A 26,204-nucleotide genomic window follows, 5' to 3' on the forward strand; every position below is an offset into this window, starting at 1 on the left:
GTTATATACGACGATCCTGCGTAACAAAGATTTATCTCCTCCGAGTGACGAAGTGAGGCGGAGTCAGTGCGAGGCACGGTGCCGCTGAAGGCGCAAACAATACTCGGGCGGCGGGGATCGACGCATGGAACGGCAGCAGATGCGTTGCTTCTGCAGCACGCCGTCTTGCCTCGCACGCGATGTGTTTTGTTTATGTCCCCCTCGTAGTTGAGACGCTCTCAGCATTTTACCCTCAGCATTTGTTGGTGAAAAAAACGCGTTTCTCCCCGAATGATTCGAAAAAAAAAACATACAAGATTAAGTTTGCTTCTCTGGTGCGTAGTATTTATTTAGCACTGCTTGTTTTACCCGAATAGCACGTTGTCTGGAACAGTCATGCAGAATGCTTCGTTTTTATTGAATTTCACGTCTACTCATTTCATTTGTTTGTATCGAGGCATCTATTTTCTTCAGTATATAAAAGTGCCATATACACACTGATGCGGCGGTTGTTTTTGCGCTCTGCGAAGAAATCCATGAACTGAGTGTTTTGTTTTTTCAGCCATCTTACTGAGACGAGCGTTGCAGCACACCCTTATCTACTTACTCTGGATGTACGCCGGTCTGTTTGTCAGAGAGCTCGATCGCATTTCCAATAAACGCAAAGCATTTCGTTCTTCTCTTCCTTTCCTTCCCTCCTTTTTGACGTCATCATCACCAAGTCCTAAAAAGGCACGCATTGCGTAGAAACCTGTCCATTTCCGAAACGTTAAACTGTCACATTTGAAACTAAGAAAACTAAGAAAATTTTACAAAAAAAAAAAAGATTCGACAATTATGCATGCCTCGTGGGAGTCAGTTCCATGCGAAGATTTCCGGGAGTTTATTCTTAATGCTGAAGTTTTTTTCTTTGAACCAAGCATGCATGGACGTGTTTTGAAAGTGCGGTAGTTGTGTGCACGTCGTGCGCTTACCACAAGTGTTGACTACACGGACGTTCAAAAGTAGCTCATTGTGTGGCATAAGGTCAGCTCTAACGTTAGAACACAAAATTCAGTGTTATCGAGACGAAGTGCACTTTACTGTGCGATGATGTGAACATCACATGTATGTTTCGTTAGCGTATTTCTCCGGGGTCGAGCTATGCTTGATAATATAGCTTCCTTAATCTTAAGAATACAAGTGTAATGTTTATTTGAGAGCTATAAAAGTGGAGTCAACACTGAAGCCACAATTGAAGTTAACCAACATGAAGGCATCATCAGAGGAGTGCATATGTAATATTTATTGCTTTATTACGTAGCCAGCACTGCAACTACAGCTGTCACTCACTGTCATTACACATGCATAGGGTCTTTTTGAATGCATTCTCAAGTCCTTGAGTGGATTTGCAGTATAATACATAAAGGCCGCGCCGAATGTTTGGGTTCGATTTCTGCTGAGGTCATAATTTTTATTCTTTTCATTGATGAGGTCAGCGCTGCCGGTGGCAGTTTCTTTTTCTGTTTTTTTTTACATCTGGCACCTAAATTACCAATTTCTGTTCTGGTGATTACTGTGCAGATACAAGGTGTCAATCACTTGTGATGCACACCCGCATACCGTGGCCCATGGCATGCGGGTATGTGCTACACGTGACAGGACGAAAGGGTTTCCGACGTACGTAGTAGAACTTTCATGTTATTCATGTCATGACCCGGCAGTGATATTCGTCAAGCTCTTTTACCATCACGTACTAAATTTTGTCTGGACCAAGTTTGAGGAGAAGTGCCTTTGGCTCGCCAAGAAACATGCATCAGATTTGAAATATTTGTTGAGTTTTATTTTGGAGTTCGGTAGAGATCTTTCTTGATCGGTGACATGAGGAGAGGCGCGTCGATGCTCACGGTAAGGGTTAAGTGCACGCTCAAGACGACTGCTATCCACAGGCCTACTGTGACAGTCTGATAAGTTAAAAAATATGTGCTTGCTAAGAGTGTTGGTGGGAGAGCTGGTGTTTCTTAAAGGGGTCCTCCTGCAACACTTTTCAAAGTAACCCTCGAATGGCTACATTAAGGGAATTAATTGATTCATCAATTGACCACTGCAATAACTTTTAAATCGTTCGCCTAGGTGAATCAGTGGCTAGGGTGCTCGGCTGCCGACCCGTAGTTCGCGGCTTCGATTCTCGCCGTGGCAGCCGCGTTTCGGTGGAGGCGAAATGGTAGAGGCCCGTTTACTGTGCGATGTGAGTGCACGTTAAAGAACACCAGGTAGTCAAAATTTCCGAAGCCCTGCACTACGGCATCCCTCATAATCATGTGGGGATTTAGGGGCGTAAATAACCACATGTTATTATTAAACGTTTAACATTCGTGAAGTTACAGGTTCCTCTCACGCTGTAATTGCTTTCTCTCTTGTCTCGTCCCGACGAGCATGCCGGAAGCTAAGCAATAGGGAATGGCACAGGGAAAAGAAGTTACATCAGACACACCTTATGACCGTAAGCACTTTACTTTTGAACATACGGCTTACTTTCGGTGTCATTGAGAACGAGCGCGTACGCACGTGGTGGAATCTTATGGTGGTCATGGTAACTAAGCAGCTCCCGGTGCTCGAATAAGCCTATGACCATGGACTTTGACTCTATGGCGTGGCCATTTGGGTTCATGCAATCTTTTTTTTTTTCTAGAGAACGAGAACCATCTGTAACTAAGTTTGATAATTAATTGCGAACTCCTGGCCGCATGCTGCTCTATAATATTTGGCTCGCGTGTTCTCCGGAGCTTCAAATACCAATCGGCAGCATTGTCTGACTACGCTGAAAAAGTTTTGCAGGGCACCTTTAAGATTTTTCAGATGTTTGTTTTAGGTTGAGCCGCTTTTTGTAGTTATTTTCATTTTCATTGCAAACCCAAAGACGTCGTTGGGGGGGGGGGGAGATAGTGTGGCGGACAAATATATTTCCATTGTTGCGGCACGGCGTTTCGATCCTTACTGAGATAGCAAACGTCGTTAGATCAGTAAAAATTTTGAAACTTCTGTTTCTTTTATCTCCCTGATGTAAAACGCTAACTGCCGAGAGTGAGGTATATTGTGCATCAGCGTTAGCCTTGTGGATGAGCATGTTGTCATTTGAACTATACTTGGAGCAATTAAGCTTCCAACAAAATCCACCCTTCCGGCCTTAGGTCATTTAAGGCTAAAGCCTTTAATATCTCTTACACATGGCGTCCGTCCAGCATCCCTCTGTGCCTTGCAACGGTGCCAGCTGTGGCCTCTTTTCTCCCCCTCTCTCATCAATCGCCTGATTGCTGAGAGAGTAAAACAAAAACGAAAAAGACTAAAAAGAGAAAACAAAGCAAAACAAAAACACGGCATAGTCAGTGGAATGACTTCAGACTTTCACCAAAAATTAAGTCCTACTGCTGGTGTTATATCCGTATACTTTCGAACAGCACGATGAGAAACTACGCAGGGCGAAGTAATCACAGGGAAAATTTAGGTCACACAAGTACGTTTATATGTTTCTTACATACTGCGTATATTTACACATTGCCGTTCAGACATGGTCCAGCACCAACACGTCCTATTTCCTGGTCCCATAGCAGCCCACTTTATACGTGTTTTCTCGCTCTAGAATACCTACTAAACACTGCACGCTTGCTTCGGCATCGTTTATGCAGTTCCAAGGTGTCTTTAACGGGTGGAAGGAGTGATTGCCAAATGTTGACGAAATTATTTTTCGTTGACAAAGCTTACAGAATGCTTGGAGAAGGAATTTCAGAAAACAAGAATAAATGTGGAAAAAAATTGCACCATCTCGTGCTAGAGGGAACCATGTGTAGATTCGACACGCCGGGCGCTGACGCTTACACTGGCGGTGGCGTTGACGCTGGCGCTCATCGCGGTGTTGCGCAGGAGAGAAACCAGAGGAGGCGCAAAGCGCTCAGTGATGGAGCAGTGTTTCCTACTGGAACACGGCAATCGCTGCTAATGTGCAATGAAAGGTAGAATGCTTTTATTGGACACAGAGACCCATGGTCCGCTTTTGGTTAACGCGCACGTGGTGAATATTTATTGTTGGACAACGCAGAGGAGAAATCTCCCACCGACACTACCTTGGACGTCAATATTCAGTGTCTGTATATGCGTGGGGTGCAGTAAACAGTTACGCAAAGTTATCAGTCAGTTTTTTTTGTCAATCATAAAACTGCCTAGCAGACGCTGCCTGCGTTGGCGTTGTGAGACGCGAGAGGGAAGATCGTAGGAAAGGAGTTAAGGGAAGGGGAAACGCATGTGCAGTAAGGATGGTCACGCCACACACGGGATCGAGCTCGATCATAAAAAGCTTCGCATCTAATAAGAGAAGCTGCATCTCACCAAATACTGAACTGCTGTCTTACAGCACAAGTTCGTGCGTCGTGTTTGACGGGGCTAGAGACTCGCCAATGTAGCCTTCCGCTTTCAAATGTGCGGGCATTTCGCTTTATTTGGTGAACCGGATTGCCCGTGACTGCGTGCTGCTTCACCTACAGGTGAGAACTCCCGTGCGCGAGTACACGTATATATAAGACACAGCACGTTCAAAGCTCCCGAATCTGCACGCGAGCACACACCACACACACACAAACATACACGAAGGGCAACCTGCCGTTCCGCTTCGACTCCTTTGCGCCGGTGAACTCGGGCTCGCGCCACCAAGTCCCATTGTGGCAGCCCACACAACGACGGGGTGCTCCGGAAGCGGGACGCGAGGAGCAGAAGCCCCGCTGACAGCATGTGGGGTGGGTGCGGGCTCCCCCGCTGTTGTTTCGACCACGATCCGGGGTCGCCTTCGCGGATCATCGCCCGGCCGTCGGCGCTAACCCCGCGCTATTTAGGTTACACCTGTCATTGTGACCGAAACTAATGTCTCAACTTCTGCGCGGCTCGCCTGTTATATATGGGACTTTAATATTCGCCACCAGCCATCTGTTACGCCTGTCCCCATTCGCTTTCCTCGCCCACGCTGTGCAGGGATCTCGCTTTAATGTAAGTGTTATACGATCGCAACGTAGCTGTACCAAATGCGTTTCAAGCTAAATTCACTGGGAAAACAAATTAACGCCACGCCTTCTCTTGCAGGCAGCTTTGACTAAGAATTGTGCTCTGTACGCTCAGCCGTGGCGTGCCGTTGTCACCCCGACGACACTATAGTGACAGATGAGGAGAATAAACTATTATTCTGAGCCATGGCCATCTTTCAAGCACGTCCTGTCAGGCTAAGCTCCTTCTTCAGGTCCGGAGTAGATGGCTTGGTCTCTCACTGCTCTTCAGAGCATACCTTGACGTACGCGATAGTTTTTCCAGTGGCAGAATCTTGAAGGAGCTGTAGAGGAGGGATATACAGGCCGGTCTGCATTTTTTTTAATTTCTGGCTTGCGATAGTAGCAGAGCTGTAGTGTCTACGCATGCATCGAGCCCCCTTATAAAATCTACATAAGTGTACCGGCCGAGGACTCCTTGCTGCAGAGGCACGCAGTATAACAAAAAACATACGGTAGTTTGATTTGTTAATTCTGGGATGATGTTGACAAGTATATACTCTATGTGAAAACGTTGTTTCGAGATAAATCTTCTGTTCAACGATTTTCTATGAAGTCTAAAGCAACTCGAGCTCCGGACTAATTATTTTTGCCGACTTACGTCTCTTACAAGTGTTGTACATCAGGCGCTGTGCGTATTACCACAGCATACAGGCTCAAGTTATCATTAGCGTCTTGTCATTCGAACGCTGCCAACGACCTAATGAGATAATGAAATATCACAAGTGTACAGGCAGCCTATCTCTCTCTCTCTATTTTCGTCGAATGCAATCACTCTGGGCCTTTTCGAGTCAAGGTGGTAGGTGCAGCTGTCGATCCGATTTTGCTCGAGCTGCGTCTGTCCGCGTTACTGTTTGTTAGCGCCTTCGGGGTCCAGTAACGGGAAGCCCAGTGAAGTCGGTAAGGCGCAACGTGTCTGCGCATGCGCGAGTCATAAAGCCGACCCCGCTGTGTCTCGCGCGTTGGTCGGCCGGCGAGTCAATAGCCTGGATATATGACCGGGCATAAAACGATATTTACCGCAGCTCAGTGCTGGCAGCGCCTGTCCCGTTGCTTCTCTGGTCCCCGGCGGCCGCCCTGACTCGCGTACGCTGTCCAGTCGAGGTTTTCCCCGACCCAATGGGCAGAGATGGAGGTGGAGAGAACACGGCTTGCACGCTCGTGTGTGTGGAGGGGGTCGTCTTGGATGTCCAACGCAGTTTGGAGGGGAAAAAGAAAAGCACGACCACCGAGGACGCGTAAAAAAAGAGCTCTACTGGCACAGACGTGCATAGACTACGACGACGTTCGTATAGCTGCCCAGTATTCCCCAAGCCAACGTTGTCCACCACGTCGAGACAGTGCAGGCTCCCGTAGAAAGGCTTGCAGTCACGTCAACTGGTCGGCCACGAAGAAGCTGGGCCATCTTTCTGGATTGAGGTCGCGAGCTTGCTTCCCAGTTGCGTGCTACAACATTTTAGGGTAAACAGTGAGTTGTGCTTTAGCTGTTGAAGTAAGGGTACTTAAGCTATTCCAACTAGCCGAAGTAATTCGCTGTCACTTTCAAAAGCTCTCAATGACACCGAATGAATCCGGCGTCACCTTGCACAGGCTAGCCTGCTTGGCAGCATTACACAGTATTTTGAAATTACAAATGCAATTTTCATTCTGTGCAGATTGTGGCTGGTTGGTTATACAGATCAATGCTTGCCTCGTTACAATGCGCCACTAGCGTAACATACGGTGAGACACTTACGCATGCAACATGTCGAAAAAAAGCTAGTTCACAAGTACTGTATACGTAGTACAGACGTCAACTCAAAACGTACACTTTCATACTTTCATGCTGTGCATAACTACACAACTGAACGTATGCGGCATGTCCGAGAGAAGCTTCTATCAATGTATATACGAAAAAATAACGTAGGCACAACACAAAAATTCTGCCGGACAATCATCAACTATTTAAACATTACCTCTGCCATGACCGCTATGCCAGAGGTTTGGCCCTTAGAACCAGTTGGTTGAAACGGAAGAAAATAAAGAATTTATATTTACCATTCCTCGATGCATCATCCGTAATTTGTTTTTTCAGTTTGCCTCAAAATATATAGGATTTAGGTTCACCCTGAACAGTACATTTTAGAACAATTCCATGAAAGGACCACATCAGTCAAGTAGGCTATCTCAACAACCTCCACGATCTCATAGCCCCCTTTTAACTTTCAGTGAGTGGACAAACATACTACGTTCAGTACATTAGATGAGGACTGGTGTATTGTAACAATCTCTTTTGCCAAGTCTGACACTTCCGCTATTCCTGATCATGACTGAATTATTGTGACCGACTGATAAAACGGATGGAGTGCCAATGGGACCTCTGATCAAGAACACAAGAAAATTTACTGTTATGAAGTTGTTGAATTCTACTGGTGCTTTACCATATATGTGTCATTTGTATAACATGGAACGTCTGTGTCATCGATGATTTTCTTTACCATGAATACACTGAAATGAAATGACAAGTGTTTAAAAGACATTATCAAGTATGCGGTAATTTTTCTATTTATTCATTTTATATTCATTCATTTGGAGCATCTGCCGTAGCTTTCAACAGTCCTTGTTCCAAAAGTAACAGTATGGGATAAGTATTATTATGTATCAGTGGTGCGCGTGGTGTAACCACGTATTGTGCAGAATTCGAAGGTCGTAACCAAGCAGTTCTCTCCACGCTGTTTACAACTAAGCTGTCTACGCACCCTTATATCACGACTATAGAACGTGCGCACATCACGATCCCCCAATATCGCCCCGCGGAGTGGGTTCCCCTTCTGGGCCGGCCGATTTGTCAGGTCCCCATTGCGTTCGGCTGTAAGCGCTTGGTGACAAGCCGAGCTCGTCCCGCTCCGCTCGAAACCGACGCTGCTCGGAGTCGGGAAGTCGTGCGGACTCCCGGGCGCGGTGATTCATTTGGACCCCGCTCGGTGACGCCGTAGTGAAGGCCTACAGGCACTCACGAGCCGGCTCAGGAACCCTGCGGGCCAGATGTCGACAACTGGGCCGCGCTGGTTTCGCCCCTGTGCTCTGAATAAATTTCAATAAATGCTCGGTTTCCCTCTGTCCGCGTGACTCCGCCTCGAGGACCCGGTCCTGTACGCACGAAAGAGGGGCTATACAGAACCGGGGATGTGTCGCATTCTCCGGGTTATAACCTGCCATGCTTCTCTCGGACACTCTTCCCGTAGCAGGACTCGGTGCACGTGTTGCGCCAACAGCGTGGTCTTTGATGAAACGATGCCCCGTGAAGGGCTGAATGAGCGAGAACACCTGGTAAAAATACAATAAAAAACATGAAATAAAGGAAGGAGTGTTTTTACATAGAAACACGGTAGCAAGACTCATGGTGCGCGGTTTTAGCTGACTGGGGAACCGTGGAAATAAACTGACCCCCGATGAATGGCAATACTTCAGGTGACTCGAATGATTACGCCAATGCTCCGCATCGAACGTGCTCTTAACGACATATGAATACCAACGAAAAGCGTACGCACGTACTACTACAATTGCTTTAACAGGTGCTTATAGCATCGCTGGTGGGCTGTTGCTTCAAGTCACGCATAGAAGCGCCGTCGCCTGTTCGGAGCCGGCGCTGCGGCACGGGTGATCGGGGCCGTTGGTTGTGCAACTGAAAAGACGGCGCGCGGGTGCACTAGATCGGCTTCTCGGCTACATCGGTCGGGTGGTCGCTGCGCGAGGTGCTAAGCCGAACAAGCGAGGCGGCTGCACGGCCCGCAGCGTCGCTCATGGCGCGTCGCGAGTCTGGTTCGCTCGCCGGGAGCCCCCTCCATGAATAATTTATTGCCCTTTAAACAGTTGCGCCCATCGCTGCGCTATTCGCAAAGTGCCCATAAGGTAATCGAGAACCGTAACGCTTGTGCGAGAAAGCAAAGGGCCCCGAAGACGAAATGCGTACGCCAAATAAACGCGTAAAAGAGCTTTAACCTAAATCGAAGAGAGGAAGAAAGAAAAAGTTAAACATAGTACGACATGAGAGGAGGGTGGACACTGCGCATTTCACGCATATCGCTGCCTCGATCTAACCTTCTTGCCGTTCCTCACGACTTGCGTTTTTTTTTTGTGTGTGAACGAACTGATAAGTACTCATTGTACGCTGTTTCTGTGTGCGCAAGCTATCGCTTCCTGATATTCATTTCGAGGGAGCGGCTTCCATTCGTGGCAGCAGATATGAACAAACATTTACGCTCTGAAGCTTTTTTTCTGTAGGTTGAACAAGTCTTCGGGTTTTACCTTTCAAACCCAAAATATATACGGTTATCAGACATGAATGACTTCGGGTTTATTTGGACCACGTCATCTCCTCAATGTGTCAAAATAAAAGAACAGAGCGGTTTTGCATTGTGTTCGCTGCGGCCGGGACCAGGTCCACGACTTCAAGATCAGCATCGAAAGACCATAGTTATGTACACATAGTTACATACCTTAGATCGCATAAATATCCGACCTGTCGTAACATTATGAGATAGTTGTCAACGCGATGGCACTATTAAATAACTTTCTTGTTTTCCTGGAATGACACTTTATTGTACGTCTGTTACCATAGTCTGCAGTCGCATCGCCATGCTTCTCTCCACACGCGCACACATACAAGCGTACACGCAACCATAAGAGGCCTCTTCTAAAATGTTTATAAACATATTTCATGTACATGAATGTGGTAGCCTTTAAAAAGTCCTATTGTTCTCTTAAGCGATTCAGCTGCAAGTGCAGTTGTGTTTGAGGAACGAGAAAGAACAATGACACAGCTAGCTGAATCTGGCGAACAGTGGAAGTGGCCAAAAATAATGACGGAACTGCATCGATCAGCATGAAGCAGCACGAAATTTCCAGGCTCGAGGAAGTGCCTCGTTACACAGCCCTCAAATGGTAATCAAAGATGGCTCGCTACATTCTAAAGAAAAAATAAATAGAGGCGTCAATACATTATATCCAGCATGCCATGTCGGTCACTCATTTAAAGAAGTTTTTAGACATCCCACATGCTTTTCGGTTTCCTCCATTTTGTTATGCGTAGGCATTCACGGCTTTATTCAAGGTATTGTGGGTATCTATACTGCCATCAGCATGTTTCAAGGGTGCCTGGAAGAAGTGTGACAGCTGTGTAAATAATAATAATAATAATAATAATAATAATAATAATAATATTAATAATAATAATAATAATAATAATAATAATAATAATAATAATAATAATAATAATAATAATAATAATAATAATAATAATAATATAGTTTCTAGAGTTTTACATGCCGGAATAACATACCGCTGAAGTCGCAGGCTCAGCGGGCGTCATTCTGCCATCGCCTCTGCGACAGCCTCTCGCATGTTTAAATATGTCGCGTGAGCGTTCATCACACGCCTCGTAAGCACCGTACAACGGCGATAATCTGCTAGACTGGGAATAGTATACGTACAGTCACGATCCCAAGTTTGGAGACCACGCAAGCTCGAGGCCCTGTGTCTAATCGCGCCGTCTAACGGCTCGTGTATTCTGCTGCTGAGTCTCCCAGTGCGCAGGCGCATCCGTTCTATACCTCACTGGCCTGCTTGTTTGCTTTCTTCGCGTCGGGGCGAGCGATGATTATCGAAATTCGCGGCTGCCACTCCCACCTGTGCTTATGACGAAGCAGCGGCGCGGGAGCCTGGAACTACTTAGTCTGATCTCGGCGCTGTTTCCTATGTGCAGAAAAGTGAAACATTCCTGGCAGGGATCCCTATTGTTGGTCCAATGTGATGACCGCAAACTCTGGTCATGACCGAAAAAGCGCCGGTCACTCACTCGGATATGCCTGTGTATTTGCATTAGGTTATCGCTACTCCTTATTTGCGGACAAGGCGCAGTAGAAACTCGTAGAGGAAGAAATATTAAGCACTTCTGTAAATAACCATGGTGAAGTGCTGCTTTCTCGGTATGCGGCTGAAAACTATTGCTCTTTGCAAGAAGACACTTTCATTTATCATGAAAGGACCGACCTACAATCTTCGACATCTGGGCTGCTGTGTGATCAGCCCTATACTGGCAGGAGCGATCGCTAATTTCGACAATCGGTTCATACATCAGCGGGCAGTGACCGAGAAAGCGAAAAATATAATTATCGGGCAGGCGCATGGTGAGACTCTCTACCGCGTGTACCGAGCTGATAGACGGCGCACGCATGCAAACTTCCAACGACCCTCATGGTCTTCACACTGATAATTGTGACTGGACAGGTGCACAAAGCATCTGCAGTGCTAAGTTACGGCCGAAATGCATGCGCAATGGGACGATACACAAAAAAAAGCAAGCTTCTTAAGAGGCAAGCTACATACTTGCTTCATGCATTCAGTCTTACCAGCTTGCCCAGCTTTCCACGCTGAAGTGCTAAGGTCGTTTAAGACACTGCACGCTGTGGTTTGGTTTCTACTTAAACAAATAAAAAGCAAAAGAAAAATGCACGTGATTGTTGCCACTGCTGGTGTGAGGAAGCGTTGGAACTTCATTTGTACAGCCCGTAAAAACTTCAGGAACACTTCAAAGCGCAAGCACACTGCCCGCTTGAAATAGATTAAGGTATAGAATCGGGGACCAGACTTCTTGGCAGACCCAACAAGCTATTTTGCCATAGAGACACATTAACATATTTTGACGGTCTCAGCGGATTTATTTTCACGATACTCACATCCCGAGACGTTGCCGCCAAAGTATAGTTAAGAGTCTCGGGATATAGCCGTAAGTGCGCGGAATAAGACTTCCCGGGGCAAGGTATAGACATTCTTGTGGTGCGCCTAAAGCAGTTTTTGAAGAAATATAGCATCATTTAGGCGAATGTTATGTCCCAATTTTTTATATTCTATTACGTGTTATGTAAAAGTATTGACAGAAACTGCTACGTGGAAAATTCGTCAGATCCCACGTACCTTGAAAATCCATGGTATGAGAAGCACGTGGATGAAAGGTGACTGTGTTCTGATTGCTTATTAAACGAAGCGTTACGAAGTGGCTCTAAAAATAAGCACAAATGTACGCACAACACACATTAAATCGCTTCATATGTTTTGTGTAATCAATTGCTCAAAGTTGCGAAACGATGCCACCAGTTCCATCAATATTAGCGACACCAGGAGTGATAAGCTGATATGAAGAGCTGGTGCTCGCGTGGATGGCAGCCCTGGACACTGCTACATAAGTAAACTTTAACGAATGGCACTTAACTGCAATTCACCTAAACCCAACGTGACGGCTGAATCATAGGAGTACCTATGTAATGTTTATAAAATTGGAAAGAAAGAGATCCAACCACAATTGACGTTTCAGGAACATTAGGGTCTACTTTAAAAGTAGTTCTGAGACTTGGCGTGGTTATGTGGTAAAAGACTAACTTTTATTTTTTGCATTCGTCGGGTCAACGCTGCCTAAATCACCGTTTTCTTAACGCTAATTCATTGAAATTTGCCATGTCTGCTTTCGCCGTTCCTAGGTAGATATGAAATGTCAATCACCTGTGGCACAGACCGGCATACGTTTGGCTCATACCAACCCCCGGTTATGTGCCACACGTCTGGCGGACAGCATTTGACAACGTACACGACGGGATTCTGACATCATTCATGTCATGGCTAGCGAGTCATATTTGTCAAATCATCTAGCCCTCCCATACTAATTTTTGTTTACCCCAAGTTAAGCTGGTGATCACAAGAGCACCGAAACGTAGACGGATAGATAGATAGATAGATAGATAGATAGATAGATAGATAGATAGATAGATAGATAGATAGATAGATAGATAGATACCTAAGTACCTGCAGTACGCAAAAAATGCTTCGTATATGAAAGCTTTTGTACTAGTAACATACCTTCGCTACGGCATCCACTGATCGGCACTACAAGGTGATGATGGCAAATTATGACAACGTTCGTCTTGAGACAAGTATGGACATTTATTATATATAGAATCTGATCGCACGGTTACTATAAGGTAACGATTTTAAGAACCGGTGATGTGAACAATGTTAAACAATATTACGTCCTGGAGTAGTCTCTTTGAACTCAATTCAGGTATAGACGCTGGAAGGTGCGTCGGTACAAGCACCTTCCAGTGTGGTGGACACACTTTTTGCGTCCTTAGAAGCGCTCAGTGAAAGAAGCTGCATCGCCACTTCATCGACATGGGCGACCCTTTGCTGCATTTAAATGTGTGGGAGAAGGCAGGCAAATGCTTGAGCGGCCCGTCGCACGAGTGTTCGCCAGCGGGCTCGCCGCACTGGAGGTAACACCAGAAAAAGAAAAATAACTGGTCCGAGCGAATGTTTTTGTGTCCCGACAGATATTCTTCTGTGCTGTTTCTGGCAAAACGATACGCTTCCCAGAGAGCACCCACTGAGGCCATCCTGTAAATGATGGCCCGTTCGACAGGGCTGATACTGTCCCAGCTATCAAAGCTCCTGCGGAAAAAGCAAGTGATCTCCTGCATCACTTCACTCTTGTAGGTTTCATTCCAAGTGCTGATATTGGCGAACAACATCGCCGCCATAGAAGAGGAAATCACGGAGCCAAGGGAGCCGTAACGAATGCTCAGCGGCGCTTGCAGCTGATACACCGGGAAGTCGAATGCGTACGGCATGAGCGAGAATTTACCAGAAGCGATGTTCAAACTCGTGAGCAACGTAATCTTGCGGTTCGTGCGCGCATCTCTGACGACGCGCATTGGCCAAGGACTAACGTCGGATGGCAGCACGGAGAAAAAGCCCTTGTTGATAGCCTCCCACGTCTTAGAAAGCAGCGGTGACATGTCTGTATACGCACTGAACACGCGCGTGAGGTAAATGCTGCTCGAGCGGTCCACGTACTCGAACACTGCTCCTGCGCTGTTCTCGTACGCAGACATCTGGACTTCCGATGGGAAGAGGTTCCCTTCACTTGACAACATCCGGCTGTATGCACGATACAGCTGGCTGACCATGCTGGACACATCAGCGAGCACCTGGGTCGGCGCCACCTGCTGCACGTATTCGGCTTCGAAGGCAAAGCCCATAGTCTTCTGGACCACATGGAAGCATGTTTCTTTGTGTTTAACCTCCGCGACGTCGCGCGTTCCATAGAAATATTCGGTCATTATTTGGCTATCTGTGTAGATCGAAAACAGCACCGCTACAACCCATCCCATGTAGAGCATAAGGTTCGCGTCATCGTATTCGGAGGTCATGTTCAAGAAGGTGCGCACAAAGGTGACCCGATTTACCCGAAACGGGATTGTGACGTCATTGGTGATGCCTAGTCGGGATTTCAGCGCATCCATCCACTGCTGATGCTTTAGATGTGGACAGAGATTTGATATAGTGGTCGACGTGTAAACATGGTGGTCCTTGATGTTCTTGACCTTGAGCAGAGCACTGATGGTTTTGTTCTCAATGTCTGCCATCTGTTCGTATTTTATGGCGGTTGATTCATCGGTTACAAGCTCCTCATAAAGAATGCTGAAGAGGCTGGAACGTTTCGAGCTGTACACTAATTGTTCCCAAATTCGCAGAACTTTGTCGAACTGCTCCGTCGGACCGAGGGCGTAACCACCTTCCCGACTCTTGGTGAAGCCGAAAATAAAGAGCAAGGACCAGTCCTTGCAAAGGTAGACAAAAGGAGACAGCACATTTCCCGTCGATGCTGGCTGAGGCCAAAGAAGCTCCGCGTTGTACAAAATGGTCTTCAAGTCCCCCACCTGCGAGGATTTGGACAGGTTCGGTGTTTGCATAACCACATACGAATGCAGCAAAGTCGCACGAACAGTCACTAAATAGAGGCTCCGACAAAATTCAGACGCAGTGTATTACAGCCTACGCACTTTATTATATTACACCAGGCATGAAAAAACAGCACCAGCTTTGTGGTGGTAAATAAGATTTGTCTGTCGGAAAGGAAATAACTGACACGTGCTCCTTAAACGAATATCATCTGTCTGGTAACAGAAACGCAGCGGGCAGTTGCATGTCTAACCTAATACCTTCAGAAAACTTATTTCGGAAAAGAGGTTCTTTGTGTAAGGGATTCAGGAAGTTCATGGATCCAGTTTCGACACCGTGCTCGGCCTTCGAAATCTATTACCGGTGCTTTACAACATTATAACGTGATTCGACGAACCCCATCGTTTGCACAGCGAAGCTGTGCCACACGCTTAAGGAAAGAATAGCCACTTTTTTGCGAAAACAGTGCAATGCAAATACTTTGACTGATAGTATATGTTATAAACACTAAAGTAAGGCCACTGCGAGTACAAAACTTGAACTGGCCAGTGCACAGCGCATATGCAAAGACCCTTACAAACATCTCGAGTCTTTTAGCAATACCGACGGCATGAGCCGTCGGTAATCACAAGGCAAACGTAAATGTATTTTACTATATGTTTCAGGGACGAATATATCGACAGAGGTGGCTGCCGCAGAATTGTTGATAAGTGAACATTCTTCGAGCAAATATGATTTTACTACGATAAAGCCTAGTTGCGCCATATGCATATGCTAAATATTTTAGGTGAAAATTATACGACGTTCAAGAGAAAAGTGGATGTTCTTCCTAGAAACAGCTGCAGCTAGTATACTGGTAGCCTTTATCCGCAAACAGGCAAATCAAGTCGTGGGCCGGGCACTAGGCATACGTTACCTTCATAACAGGTGGTCGGATTGAAATTATAGTCGCCGATTGCGGCTCCTAAATTTGATCCTTGTATAATAAAGTGGGGAGCTGGGAAGAAACCAAAGTGAACAGAACGATTGAAATAGGAGTAAAAATTTTTTTCTTGAAACGTTTGTTTTTTCTGCGCTATACAAAAGAAGGGAAAACCAGACAGGATGACCCCATAATAATTTTATACTTCAAGCTTGTTCTAGATATAGTCCATTCTTATAAGGTGAGCTTTCATGAGCTGATATAAGTAACAAAATGTCAATTCAGCAGTTCCCTCCATTGACGAGTAGCTATTTCACTTAGCGTTGACTCGCGGTCAGAATTCCGTGGTTGAGCGCGGTTGAACAACGCTTGCCGTGAAATAGCGGCAACTACCGTGGAGAGGATGCCTCGGAGATGGCGCACTTGTCGGGGCAACTGGCCAACAAGCAGCGGCAGGCTGTCCCCATTTCTCTTCGCATTGACAGCGTGGTAGTCAGGTGACAGGAGTTGAGGACCCTAGGAATGTACCATCTCGCGGCATTCGCCGACCGACTGAGAGGGTTGCGTGGAACAGAATCATGTCGGTTGCTATAATCATGTGCATGTCGGTTGCTATAACGACACGCACGTGAGCAGGAAGAGGTGGAAGTCAATGTGGGCGGAGCTCCATGATTAAACGCATGCAATGTCATTTTTTTGTGCTTTTACCAAGAGGACAAGAGCTATAGTTCAAAAGCAGGTGTGTCAAAGTCACCTTGACCACCGGACCACAGTCATCAAATTTAGTTCCGCAAGGGCTGCATATGAAGGATGGTGATGAAAGTTGCGAAGAGGTTTTCAAAGGAAATATCAATTGAAGCTGCCATTTAACAGAAAGACACATATTTCATATATATATAGGTAATATTTGGGGGGTAGCTGGCGTCAGCGTTCGAGAAACATGTCGCTGTTGATTTCGAGATTAACTCAAATCTGAACGCCGATTGCGACATATTAAAATTTGGTTCCGCACTACGTTCGAACACATAGTGTCCACATATAGGGTCCCTCACAAAAGAGGTTGAGACTAGTGTCATTTCTGTAGCCTACAAAAAAAAAAAGCTTTATTGATCGCAAAATAACCGAGCAAATGATATGAGTACCACATATGAAACTCCAAAACCTTCATTTCTTGTGAAGGCGTGGCCCGCTAGCGACACATCAGTGGGCTGTGTAAGGCCCGGAGGACGCATTTTTCCGACCCCTGCTCCAAAAAGAATAATCAAAACGAATTAAAATTCACATATACGACAGGTTAGAAAGCAGCCTGACAGCATGTTTAACAATAAGCGCTATTTTCAGCGAAAATACACACAACAATCTCGAAGTATTGAAGAAATGAATGCGCTTTGGGTCCGTGTTAACATCCGCTGTGCGAAGAGGGCGCTTAAGATCCACGCGCAAGTTCAGTGGCGTGAGCAGCATTTGCCACTTGTTCAGCCCCGCGCCCCTCCGCCTGTTTCATCATGTGTTGCGTCAAGTAGTTCATCAGGTGCGGAGAAATTTGAACGCGTGGCCACCAGACAACACGATCTCGTGCGTGGTTGCTCGGTACGACGCATCTTCCTGGTCGATTCCGGAGCACCCAGGGCTGCTGACAAGAGGTCTGGAGTCTCCGTCCTCTTTGTTCTTCTCTCTGAGATCCTGCAAGCTTAGCCTTTAGTCGTAAACGAATAGACTCATGGTCATCGAGTACACAACGCGACAGAGAATTGCATTTAGTATCTTTTTTTAACATATACTGCATGAGCACAAGTTGCACTTCTATAATGGTAGCAGAAAACTACAGCTGTTTGCGTTACTCTGAATCGTTACATTCAGTTTATACGGAATGCTCCCGGCGAATTGTTCCCTCCATTTGTTCGGAAGTGTGCCTCTCGTTAAAGTTCCATATCTCACTTTTCATGAGATGTTTATGCAAGCTCACATGAAGGCGCCCATAGCGTCACTAGCAAACACGAGTCCCCGGATCATGGGTGGCATGAGGTCAACAGTTTCCATAGCACTTCATATTTTCTATGACTTGAACTGTTCTGCGCTTTGATGAGGTGGAAATGTTGCAGGCCCGTGTGCTCGGATTTGGGTGCACGTTAAAGAACCCCAGGTGGTCGAAATTTCCGGAGCCCTCCAATACGGCGTCTCTCATAATCATATTGTGGTTTTGCGACGTTAAACCACACATATCAATCAATCTGCACTTTGATGGGCTATATTGTGTGGCCACAATAGCCTCGCATGAGACTGACACCGACAGCAAGTGGTCCCCAATTAGGAGCTCACCTAATGTCATGGCTGTGAAAAAGTTCACAGAAAAAAAAAACGAAATGAAGATGTCTACATTATCGGTAGTTTTGTGTGTCTGTGAATCACAAGGCTAAATATTGAGCTAGCTGGTACATTGTTAAAAAAGGCGATAATGCACAAAAGAGAACCTTATGTACACAAGAAACATAGGGTGAATTTAGAACGACAGATTGAGTATACAGGATCAAGCTTCGTGCCTTAGGTATGTGTTTGTCATCACAGGGTTTTTCAGACAGATGGTCCTGTTCTTATGCGTTTTCTGTACGAAAAGTGAACTTCACTTCGCCTAAATGTTATTTCACCTCCAAGCATATTCGTGAATGTCTTCGCTATGGCCTCCTGCCATTGATTTCAGTTGTCCGTCTCCATGCGCATGAAACGACAGCCAGTTGATACAGCTCTTGTTGGGTCTTCCTTGCCTTCTGCGTACAATCCTCGACGTTCGCGTTATTTCACTGGCGTAACGTACCCACAAGCCGAAGTTGCTTTCATGCATATAATTTACCGTGTACCAGCTGAGTGGGCAAGGAGAGTTGTGCAACAGATGCTATCAGTACTCAAGTGCTAAGAGAGGAAAAGGAAACACGTACGTCCGAGATAATTCAGCTTGATTTCAGTGATTAGCCTTCACAAGGCCTAATGATTGCTTACTAGAGGGCATGCGACTTCACACAGCAGTCAGAGCTTGTCTCTTGCCTATAAGAATTCATGAAACATAACTATAACATAGTGTCAATATAGGAGGCCAATATTGCTAATAACTTCCATGATTGTGCACCTGCAGCTCAGTGAACGTGCACACTGCAGCAATATTTTTATATTTGTTTTAGTTGCCTAGTGAAAATACGGCGCGGCCAGTGATGCTCAAGTTAACATTTGCGGTATTTGTTGTTATAAATTGTACTTCGTTAAGTATTATTTCAAGTTTTTTGTACTTTCTAAAATATTGACCGGCCTTTGTCTCACCACGAGACTTGGAAAGTAAAACACAACCACAGTTTTTCACAAGCGTAAGCCAGATAACAAAAGTCGTTTTGTATGCTAATATTGCCAGGGCTGCCAGAATAGCGATTGAATATAAAACCTTCTGGGTCACTGCGACACAGTACACCACTTAGGCCAAGTCGACATATGGGGCGCATGTTCATGCGGTCTGGCATCTGAATGTGCTCCGCCACGAACGTCTCAGGGTGACCTGCCGCTAACAGTGGAAACCTGAAATTTGCGCTCACGAGATTAGCGTGGGCAAACATGGTGCGTAAAGTATTTTTGTTTTCAATCAACTGCAGTGTGCCAGGGTTTATGTTTGCGCAAATAATCTGCGACTAGCCTATTCAACACTTTATTTCTTCATCTGTGCGATATCCAACATTTATATTCCTGTACTGATAAAAATCAACCACTCCCCCCCCCCCATCCCACCCTTAATTATACGGCGTCGCTTTTTCTGGAGACGTCCAATAAGGACGCTACATAAATAATTTGCTGGCCACACCTGAGGAGGCTTTTTTTGAGCGTGCACGTGCAACACGAATAAGCATTAAAAAGGTACCTCTCTCTCCTTCCTGTCCAAGATGGAGATGCAGCTGGTGTAGGCCCTGGCGGCACGCTGGCTCGGATTCTGGAACTGGACGGGTGTTTGCGTGCGCATCGCCATGCCGGTCACGACCCGCTCGAATGTCTCCAGTAACACGTCGCGCACACTGTCGGAACGCCGTTGAGCCCAGTTGCCGCACACGTACTGGTAGAAGCTGAAGCATGGGTCTGCGTGCTCTTGGCGGCTGAAGTTCAAAGCTACGGCGTATTCGCGGCAGACAGCTGCGGAAAACGATTGGTTATCTTTCCTCTAGGACTGCGTGGCTTTTCAGGATAAACTGACGGCAGCGATGATTCCCATTACTTTAACTGTGCTGAAATGACGTGGCAGCAGATAACATGACGTGGAAACTGATAACACGCGCGGTGACTCAACCACATACTTCTTCCACCGAAGTAACGTGGCCAGACAGGCGATGCCTAAAGGAATTCCACGTTGCATTCTTGGACGCAGCACGTGTGTGCAAAATCGTTCGCACGTAGGACGTGCAAATTAGTTGCTCCATCATTATATTGCGCCATTATTAATGCTAAGGGGCTGACTACCTCAGACTGCCACTGCATACAGCCCCTATACTAGATGAACACAAAGGGGGTCGCCGTTCATCGCAATTTTATTTTTTTTGTTTTATATTACACTGTGGTCTGAAGACCAAGCAGGAGGGCATAACAAAAAGTAATTCTCAGTTTAACTCTAGAAGAAGGAAATTTCAGGCAATAAAAACATGATAAAAAAATGAACGCAGAACAAAAAATAAATAATTAAAATGACAACAATATAATCACAGTCGCAACTACAGAATATAAATAAAGTGCACTGTGAGACAGTCAAGATCTTGTGTTGCTTTGTTAAGAAAAGAAAGATACGTAGTTATCAACATCCACATATCATTATCACAGAATGCTTCAAAAGGTAACTCGTTCCAATCACTGATAGTCCGAGGAAAGAAAGAGTTTATGAAAATTTTTGTACGTGCGAAGTAAGGCTTAAGAGTTTAAGCATGCCCCCGCCGCGGTGGTCTAGTGGCTAAGGTACTCGGCTGCTGACCCGCAGGGCGCGGGTTCGAATCCCAGCTGCGGCGGCTGCATTTCCGATGGAGGCGGAAATGTTGTAGGCCCGTGTGCTCAGATTTGGGTGCACGTTAAAGAACCCCAGGTGGTCTAAATTTCCGGAGCCCTCCACTACGGCGTCTCTCATAATCATATAGTGGTTTTGGGACGTTAAACCCCACATATCAATCAATCAAGAGTTTAAGCATGTGTATGCCTAGTCGGTCCTGACATTATATTTCTTATGCAAGTCTCAGGACGAATGTTAAATTTACGAAAATAAAGCGATGGTAAAATTTTCAGCCGGGCTACTGCCCTTCGGTATTGTACAATAGGGACAATAATGGTCATGGTCGTTGTCGGTGAGTTATTTCTCTTCAAAGCATTAAATAGAAAGCAAACTGTCTTACGCTGCACCGTCTCAAGTTTCCTAATATGTCTATTTAGATGTACTTCCTAAACAACGCTACCATAAACCAACTTCGGTCTCGTAGCATTGTAGGCCAATATTTTCATTTCTGAGCCCCGTCGTGGTGGTCTAGGGGCTGAGGTACTCGGCTGCAGACCCGCACGTCGCAAGATCACATCCCGACTCCGGCGGCTGCATTTTCAATGAAGGCGAAAGTGCTGTAGGCCCGTGTGCTCAGATTTGGGTGCACGTTAAGAAACTCTAGGTCGTCGAAAGTTCCGGAGACTACCACTACGGCATCTCTCATAATCATCTGGTGGTTTTGGAACGTTAAACCCCACATATCATTATTTTCATTTCTGGGGGTGCTGTTTTTAGTTTATTCTTGAAAAATACTAGCTTTTTAGAAGTAGATGAGCATGTTTTATTAATGTTACTTGACCATATTAAGCAGTTTGTAATTGTGACACCCAAGTATTTATATTCTTCAACCTCAGCCAAGGGACAGTTGTTAAGATGATACATATAATAAGACAGTGTTTATTATTTGTTATGTGCATGACAACTGACTTATAACTATTTAATTTCATTTACCATTCTTCATTCCACTTAGAAATAGCTGAGTACAAGGAGTCAGGTAGCATCGTACAGCTGCAACAACAAAAAAGTCATTATCGCAATCAGCTTATGATCGGAGCTGTGAATTCACGCTGAGTATTAGAAAGGTCAGGAGCTTAGAATTTTTTAGGGGGGGGGGAAGGAGAGAGGGGTGTTCAAGCATACTTAACGAATATCGTACGTGCATTTATACTTAAAGTAAAATTTAAAAAAAAATGGAGGTTCTAAACTTCCCCTCTTCTCTTTGGCTACAGCCATGTGAGAGTAGACCACTCAGAATGGCCGATTTTCCGGCGGCACCTCCCACTTCAAAGGATAAATTCTGCCTGCTACTCTCCCTCAGTCATGCTAGGAAAAAAGGCGCCACATGTATACTATTCCCACTCTCTTGATGGGACACTTGTGCCAAATCCCTTTCAGCTTCATCCACCCTACTCATACTCTACGTAGAACTAGAAGCCGAAGGCCTCCTGCACACTTGGGTAATTCATTGAATTATTCAATGGGAGACGAAATTTGTTGCGTGACATACCGAGTGGCACTGTGAGAAACATGCATTCATTTATCTCGATGTACTCAGTTAACTGCATCGGAATCACTCAGGTTATACGCTACGGAATAGCGCTGTGCTGAATGTTTCGCTTATAGCAATAAACGACACCTTCGGCAGACGCGAAGAATTTTTTCTTGCACTTTACACTCCTTCTTTCGGCTTTTAACCAGTTGCATTCACTAGAACGGCGAGCAGCCTCGTAGAATATACAAGTTAGTGCTCGGCATATGCCGGCCTATACGTTCAGAGACTTGGTGCTACAAGCGTTGCATATGGTGAACACTTTGTTGAGCTGAATTGCGTTGGCACCGAAAGGACCGTTATTGAGGTTGCTTTGGAGGACAAGCTCCAGATTGATAACACGGGTTTCTTATACTGCACCCGGAGAGCAATGTAACCCATCAAAATGTGGACGCCTTCTCCAGGAATCAAACCATCGACATGGTGTGCCTGCCCACAGTTAAGCTAGCTTAGAGTGCTCCCGACTGGCTGTTCGTGACGAGCACACGAGAGTTTAATGGATGGTTGGTTTGATGAAACAGCGTTATTGAATACATGTCTGCAAACATTTTTGCTACCATTCTCCCACCATTTGGAAACATAACGCACAAGTGAAATTACAAATCTGTTGTTTAGCATGTGGTGCCCTTCACCTTAGAGCCACATTCACTCACTTATTAAACAGTAATTGACCAGTGATAAAATAGCAAGCGCCTTCGTCTGCCACAGTGGTGTAGTGGTCATGGTGCTCTGCTGCTGACCCGAAAGTCACCAGTGCGATTCCGACCAAGGCGGTTGAATTTCGAGGGGGGCAAAATGCTTTCGTTCAGTGTATAGTGTGTGATGCGAGTCCACAATAAACAACACCAGATGGTCAATATATCATTGCCTTTTTAATAGGGCGTACCTTCTTTCACGTAGCCGTTGAAATGCGTGCACAATTCGGCAAAAAGAGAAGAGAATCTGCTATCGAGGATGTACGACTGCCCCAAGGAACACAGTTGTGCTTAATCCATTCTGCTTCACGAAACAGTGCCGACGCGTTGTGCAATACATGTTCTTTCCACCTGGCGAGTTGCTCATCCTGTCTTGACATAAGAGGGGAAAGAAATAGTCAAGACAGCTTTGCCCTAATTGTGCCAAGCTTGAGAGAAGTGCGGAGCTGAGGTCGTGTATTTTTCCCTTAGTTCTCTCTTTCTTTCCTCCTCGTTTTCTTTCTCGTTCTTTTTTCCAGTTTTTTTTTGTTTTTCCTCATTTCTATTTATTTCCACTTTTATTCCTATTTACTTTTTCCCCCTATTTCTATTTCTGACTTGCTTTACCTTTCGATTACTATTATGTGAATCGCCTTGTGGCGTTTCCCTGGGCATATATAGAAGCTCTGTCCGCACTTTATATAGTTATTAAGGAACTCAAAAAACAAGACGTAGACCTCTTTGGCGTGAGCACGCACTCAATATGCTCAATTTGGCTATGCTGTTCACCTTTTTGGTGGGCTAAAACATTGCAATAGCACCAGCATGTGTTGCTTCTCAATAAACTCCTGGTCACTTCAGTCATCACTCTCTTGCACTGAAAGAAAAAACTTGTCTTTTTAATTCTATTAGACTTAAGAACTAGCACTTCTAATGTTAAGCGTGAGTTCTAATAAATTGTATTGCAAATATTTCGTCAGACATAGGAAAAAAATTGTTGAAAATAACCTGGCTACTCACTAAGGCATTTGTTCACCGTAGCCTAGCAGCCAATGCTGCTAGGCTACGCGAACGCAGAAAACAAGAAGCTCGCCCGGGCCTGTGTTTGTGCACAGCGGAATGGCCTACTTGAAATATTGCTTGCGATAAAAACATCATGAAGGCACTGGAAGAACAAAGGGAGGAAGACTCGTCTATAGTGTGACTAAGCGCTCAATACGCTACAGGTGGCCACGTTATATATGGTTCTGCCTGCGTCAAGCCAAGCGACGATGACAGCCTACGACAGCTTATGAGAGCTTTGCCCCAAAAATGCTCCATCCTTGAACAATAAGAAATCAGCTTACGCACCAGCGCCATTCAGAAAACTCAAAGACCATTCACACCTGCGACAGGCGACAAAAAAGTGACTCCCGCCGACACATGTTCGCCCTTTTGTGCGACTTACTCATCTGCACAAAAATTCACGTATGCTCACGTATAACTAGCACTGCCACAACCCCGTTAATATTCCGACTTCATGTACCTACTTGTGTGATTGGTTCAGAAGCTTGAGACTGCAGTCGGGTGACTGAAAAATCGAACAGCAAGTGACTGAAAAATTGAACAGCAAGTGACTGAGCCAGAGCAGTCACTTCGCAAATAAAGCAGCGAACTGCGAGCAGTCACGTGGTGATTCAAGTGGTCGTGCCAGCGGTACTAATCGCAGGTGCAAACGAACCTTCATTCTGAAGCCTGCAAAATGGCCGATTTACCAGCGGCGCATTCCCAGAGAATCCCTCTCAACGCCGATGGCACATTCGCGTGATTTCGTGAGATATAGGCTACGAGTTCGTCGACTTATATGCTAGCGATGGCTTAGCTAACAAACAAATTTTGGTGAGGCTTTTTGACTGCTCTACTTCTGTCAATGCACATCTGGGAAAAAAAATCTCGAGGATAACAACCCGACGCCTCCATTTCAATCCTTCACAGCTTGTGCTAAACCTCATGAACTACCGTGTGCTTACCGGTGTTGCAGCCATTCTGAACGACTTGCCTTGTCCGGAATATCCGGGAGAGTAGGACAAAGAACAGGATGAAGGCTATGATTACCGCAGCGAACGAGGTAGTCCCGATGACCGAGTAATTTTCCTTGCGCCACTTTTTCTGCACCAAGTTAAACTGCATGCGCGCTTGAGTGGCGCTAAGGGGACCCTGCGTGGACATCAAGCCCGCGGCGATGCCACCGGTGCCAGAGGGTTCAGGCCTCGGACCCTGCGCGTGTTGCACACATCATCGCTCAACATTTAATCGAGGCAATGCATAGTAGTGACAAACCTGTACCTTGATTTATTGGGGACATGGTATTACCAGCACCACCTTTTGTCAAGTAAGGCGCCACAATTCACTGTGAAGGTCGTGATAGTGCCACTACAAAGTTTGTAGGGCATGACAAACAAGCGATAAGTTTTGAAGTTCTAACACGTTACGTTAAGGGGTGCAAGAAAATTGGTTTGCCTTTGGTAGTTTTCAGCCGCAACTGAGAGCCCAGAAAAAGTTCCAAAAAAAGAAAGGGTAGTACAAATAAAAAAGGGGGCTCGGATGACTCCTCAGAACTTCTGAACTTATCGTTTCGGAATAACGAACAGGAAAGAAAGGCTGAGGGCTGAAAAAAACACACATGTAGGAGAAAATGAAGCACAATTTTGAGTATTTAACACTTCTCAATGTTGACCCAGATAGCCTATTTAAGGTTCACACAAATTAAGCGGCAGTGATGACGTAAGCAGTTGTTTTACAAATTATAGTGTCTGTACCAAGGACTTTTTACGCTTTTTGCGCCTGGAAAGCCAGGTACCAAAAAAGGTCATTGTAGGAAGAACGCCATCAGCTTGTTTTATTACTACTTGTATTCATTGTGAAGCATGCTGTACTTTGGACACAGCCAATGGGGAGGGCGGAGCAGCTCTTCTAATAATATTTCGCACTTCTTAATGGGGAACAATCCTGCACACGCTTGTGACTACAGAGAGAAACCAAGAGGTTATAAGCGGCATGGTTGACCAGGCTAATGGGTTTGGTTAGTCACTCTGCGCGGGAGGATACGGGGCACGTGATGCTACAGGAGAGCTACACGTGAGGAATAAAAATAGAAAAGGGAAGAGTCGCCCACAGGACAGCGAAATACACCCCGATGACTAACGGGTACCCGTTGCTCCGC

At 45.7% G+C, this 26,204-nt stretch overlaps 2 protein-coding genes across 2 annotated transcripts in view; one reads left to right on the forward strand and one right to left on the reverse strand.

Annotated features, from left to right (window-relative positions):
- Positions 1-26,204, forward strand: part of Lim3 (Lim3 homeobox protein) — a 303,916-nt gene that overhangs the window by 39,717 nt on the left and 237,995 nt on the right. The window lies entirely within an intron of this gene.
- On the reverse strand, positions 12,999-19,964 carry LOC119162374 (endothelin-converting enzyme 1-like). The gene is made up of 2 exons (XM_075881507.1): positions 19,634-19,964; positions 12,999-14,794 (listed from the first exon to the last, which is right to left on the reverse strand). The coding sequence occupies exons 1-2, from the start codon at positions 19,736-19,738 to the stop codon at positions 13,214-13,216; spliced, it is 1,686 nt and encodes a 561-aa protein (XP_075737622.1). The 5' UTR covers positions 19,739-19,964; the 3' UTR covers positions 12,999-13,213.

This window comes from Rhipicephalus microplus, chromosome X (genome assembly GCF_043290135.1).
Source record: "Rhipicephalus microplus isolate Deutch F79 chromosome X, USDA_Rmic, whole genome shotgun sequence".
Taxonomy (NCBI): Eukaryota; Metazoa; Arthropoda; class Arachnida; order Ixodida; family Ixodidae; genus Rhipicephalus; species Rhipicephalus microplus.

Excerpts from the sequence above, each read along its gene's own strand:
- LOC119162374 (XM_075881507.1), bottom strand. The coding sequence starts at position 19,738 with ATGGCGATGCGCACGCAAACACCCGTCCAGTTCCAGAATCCGAGCCAG. Across the intron at positions 14,795-19,633 it reads TGGACAGGAAGGAGAGAGAG|GTGGGGGACTTGAAGACCAT; the intron begins GTACCTTTTTAA and ends AAATCCTCGCAG.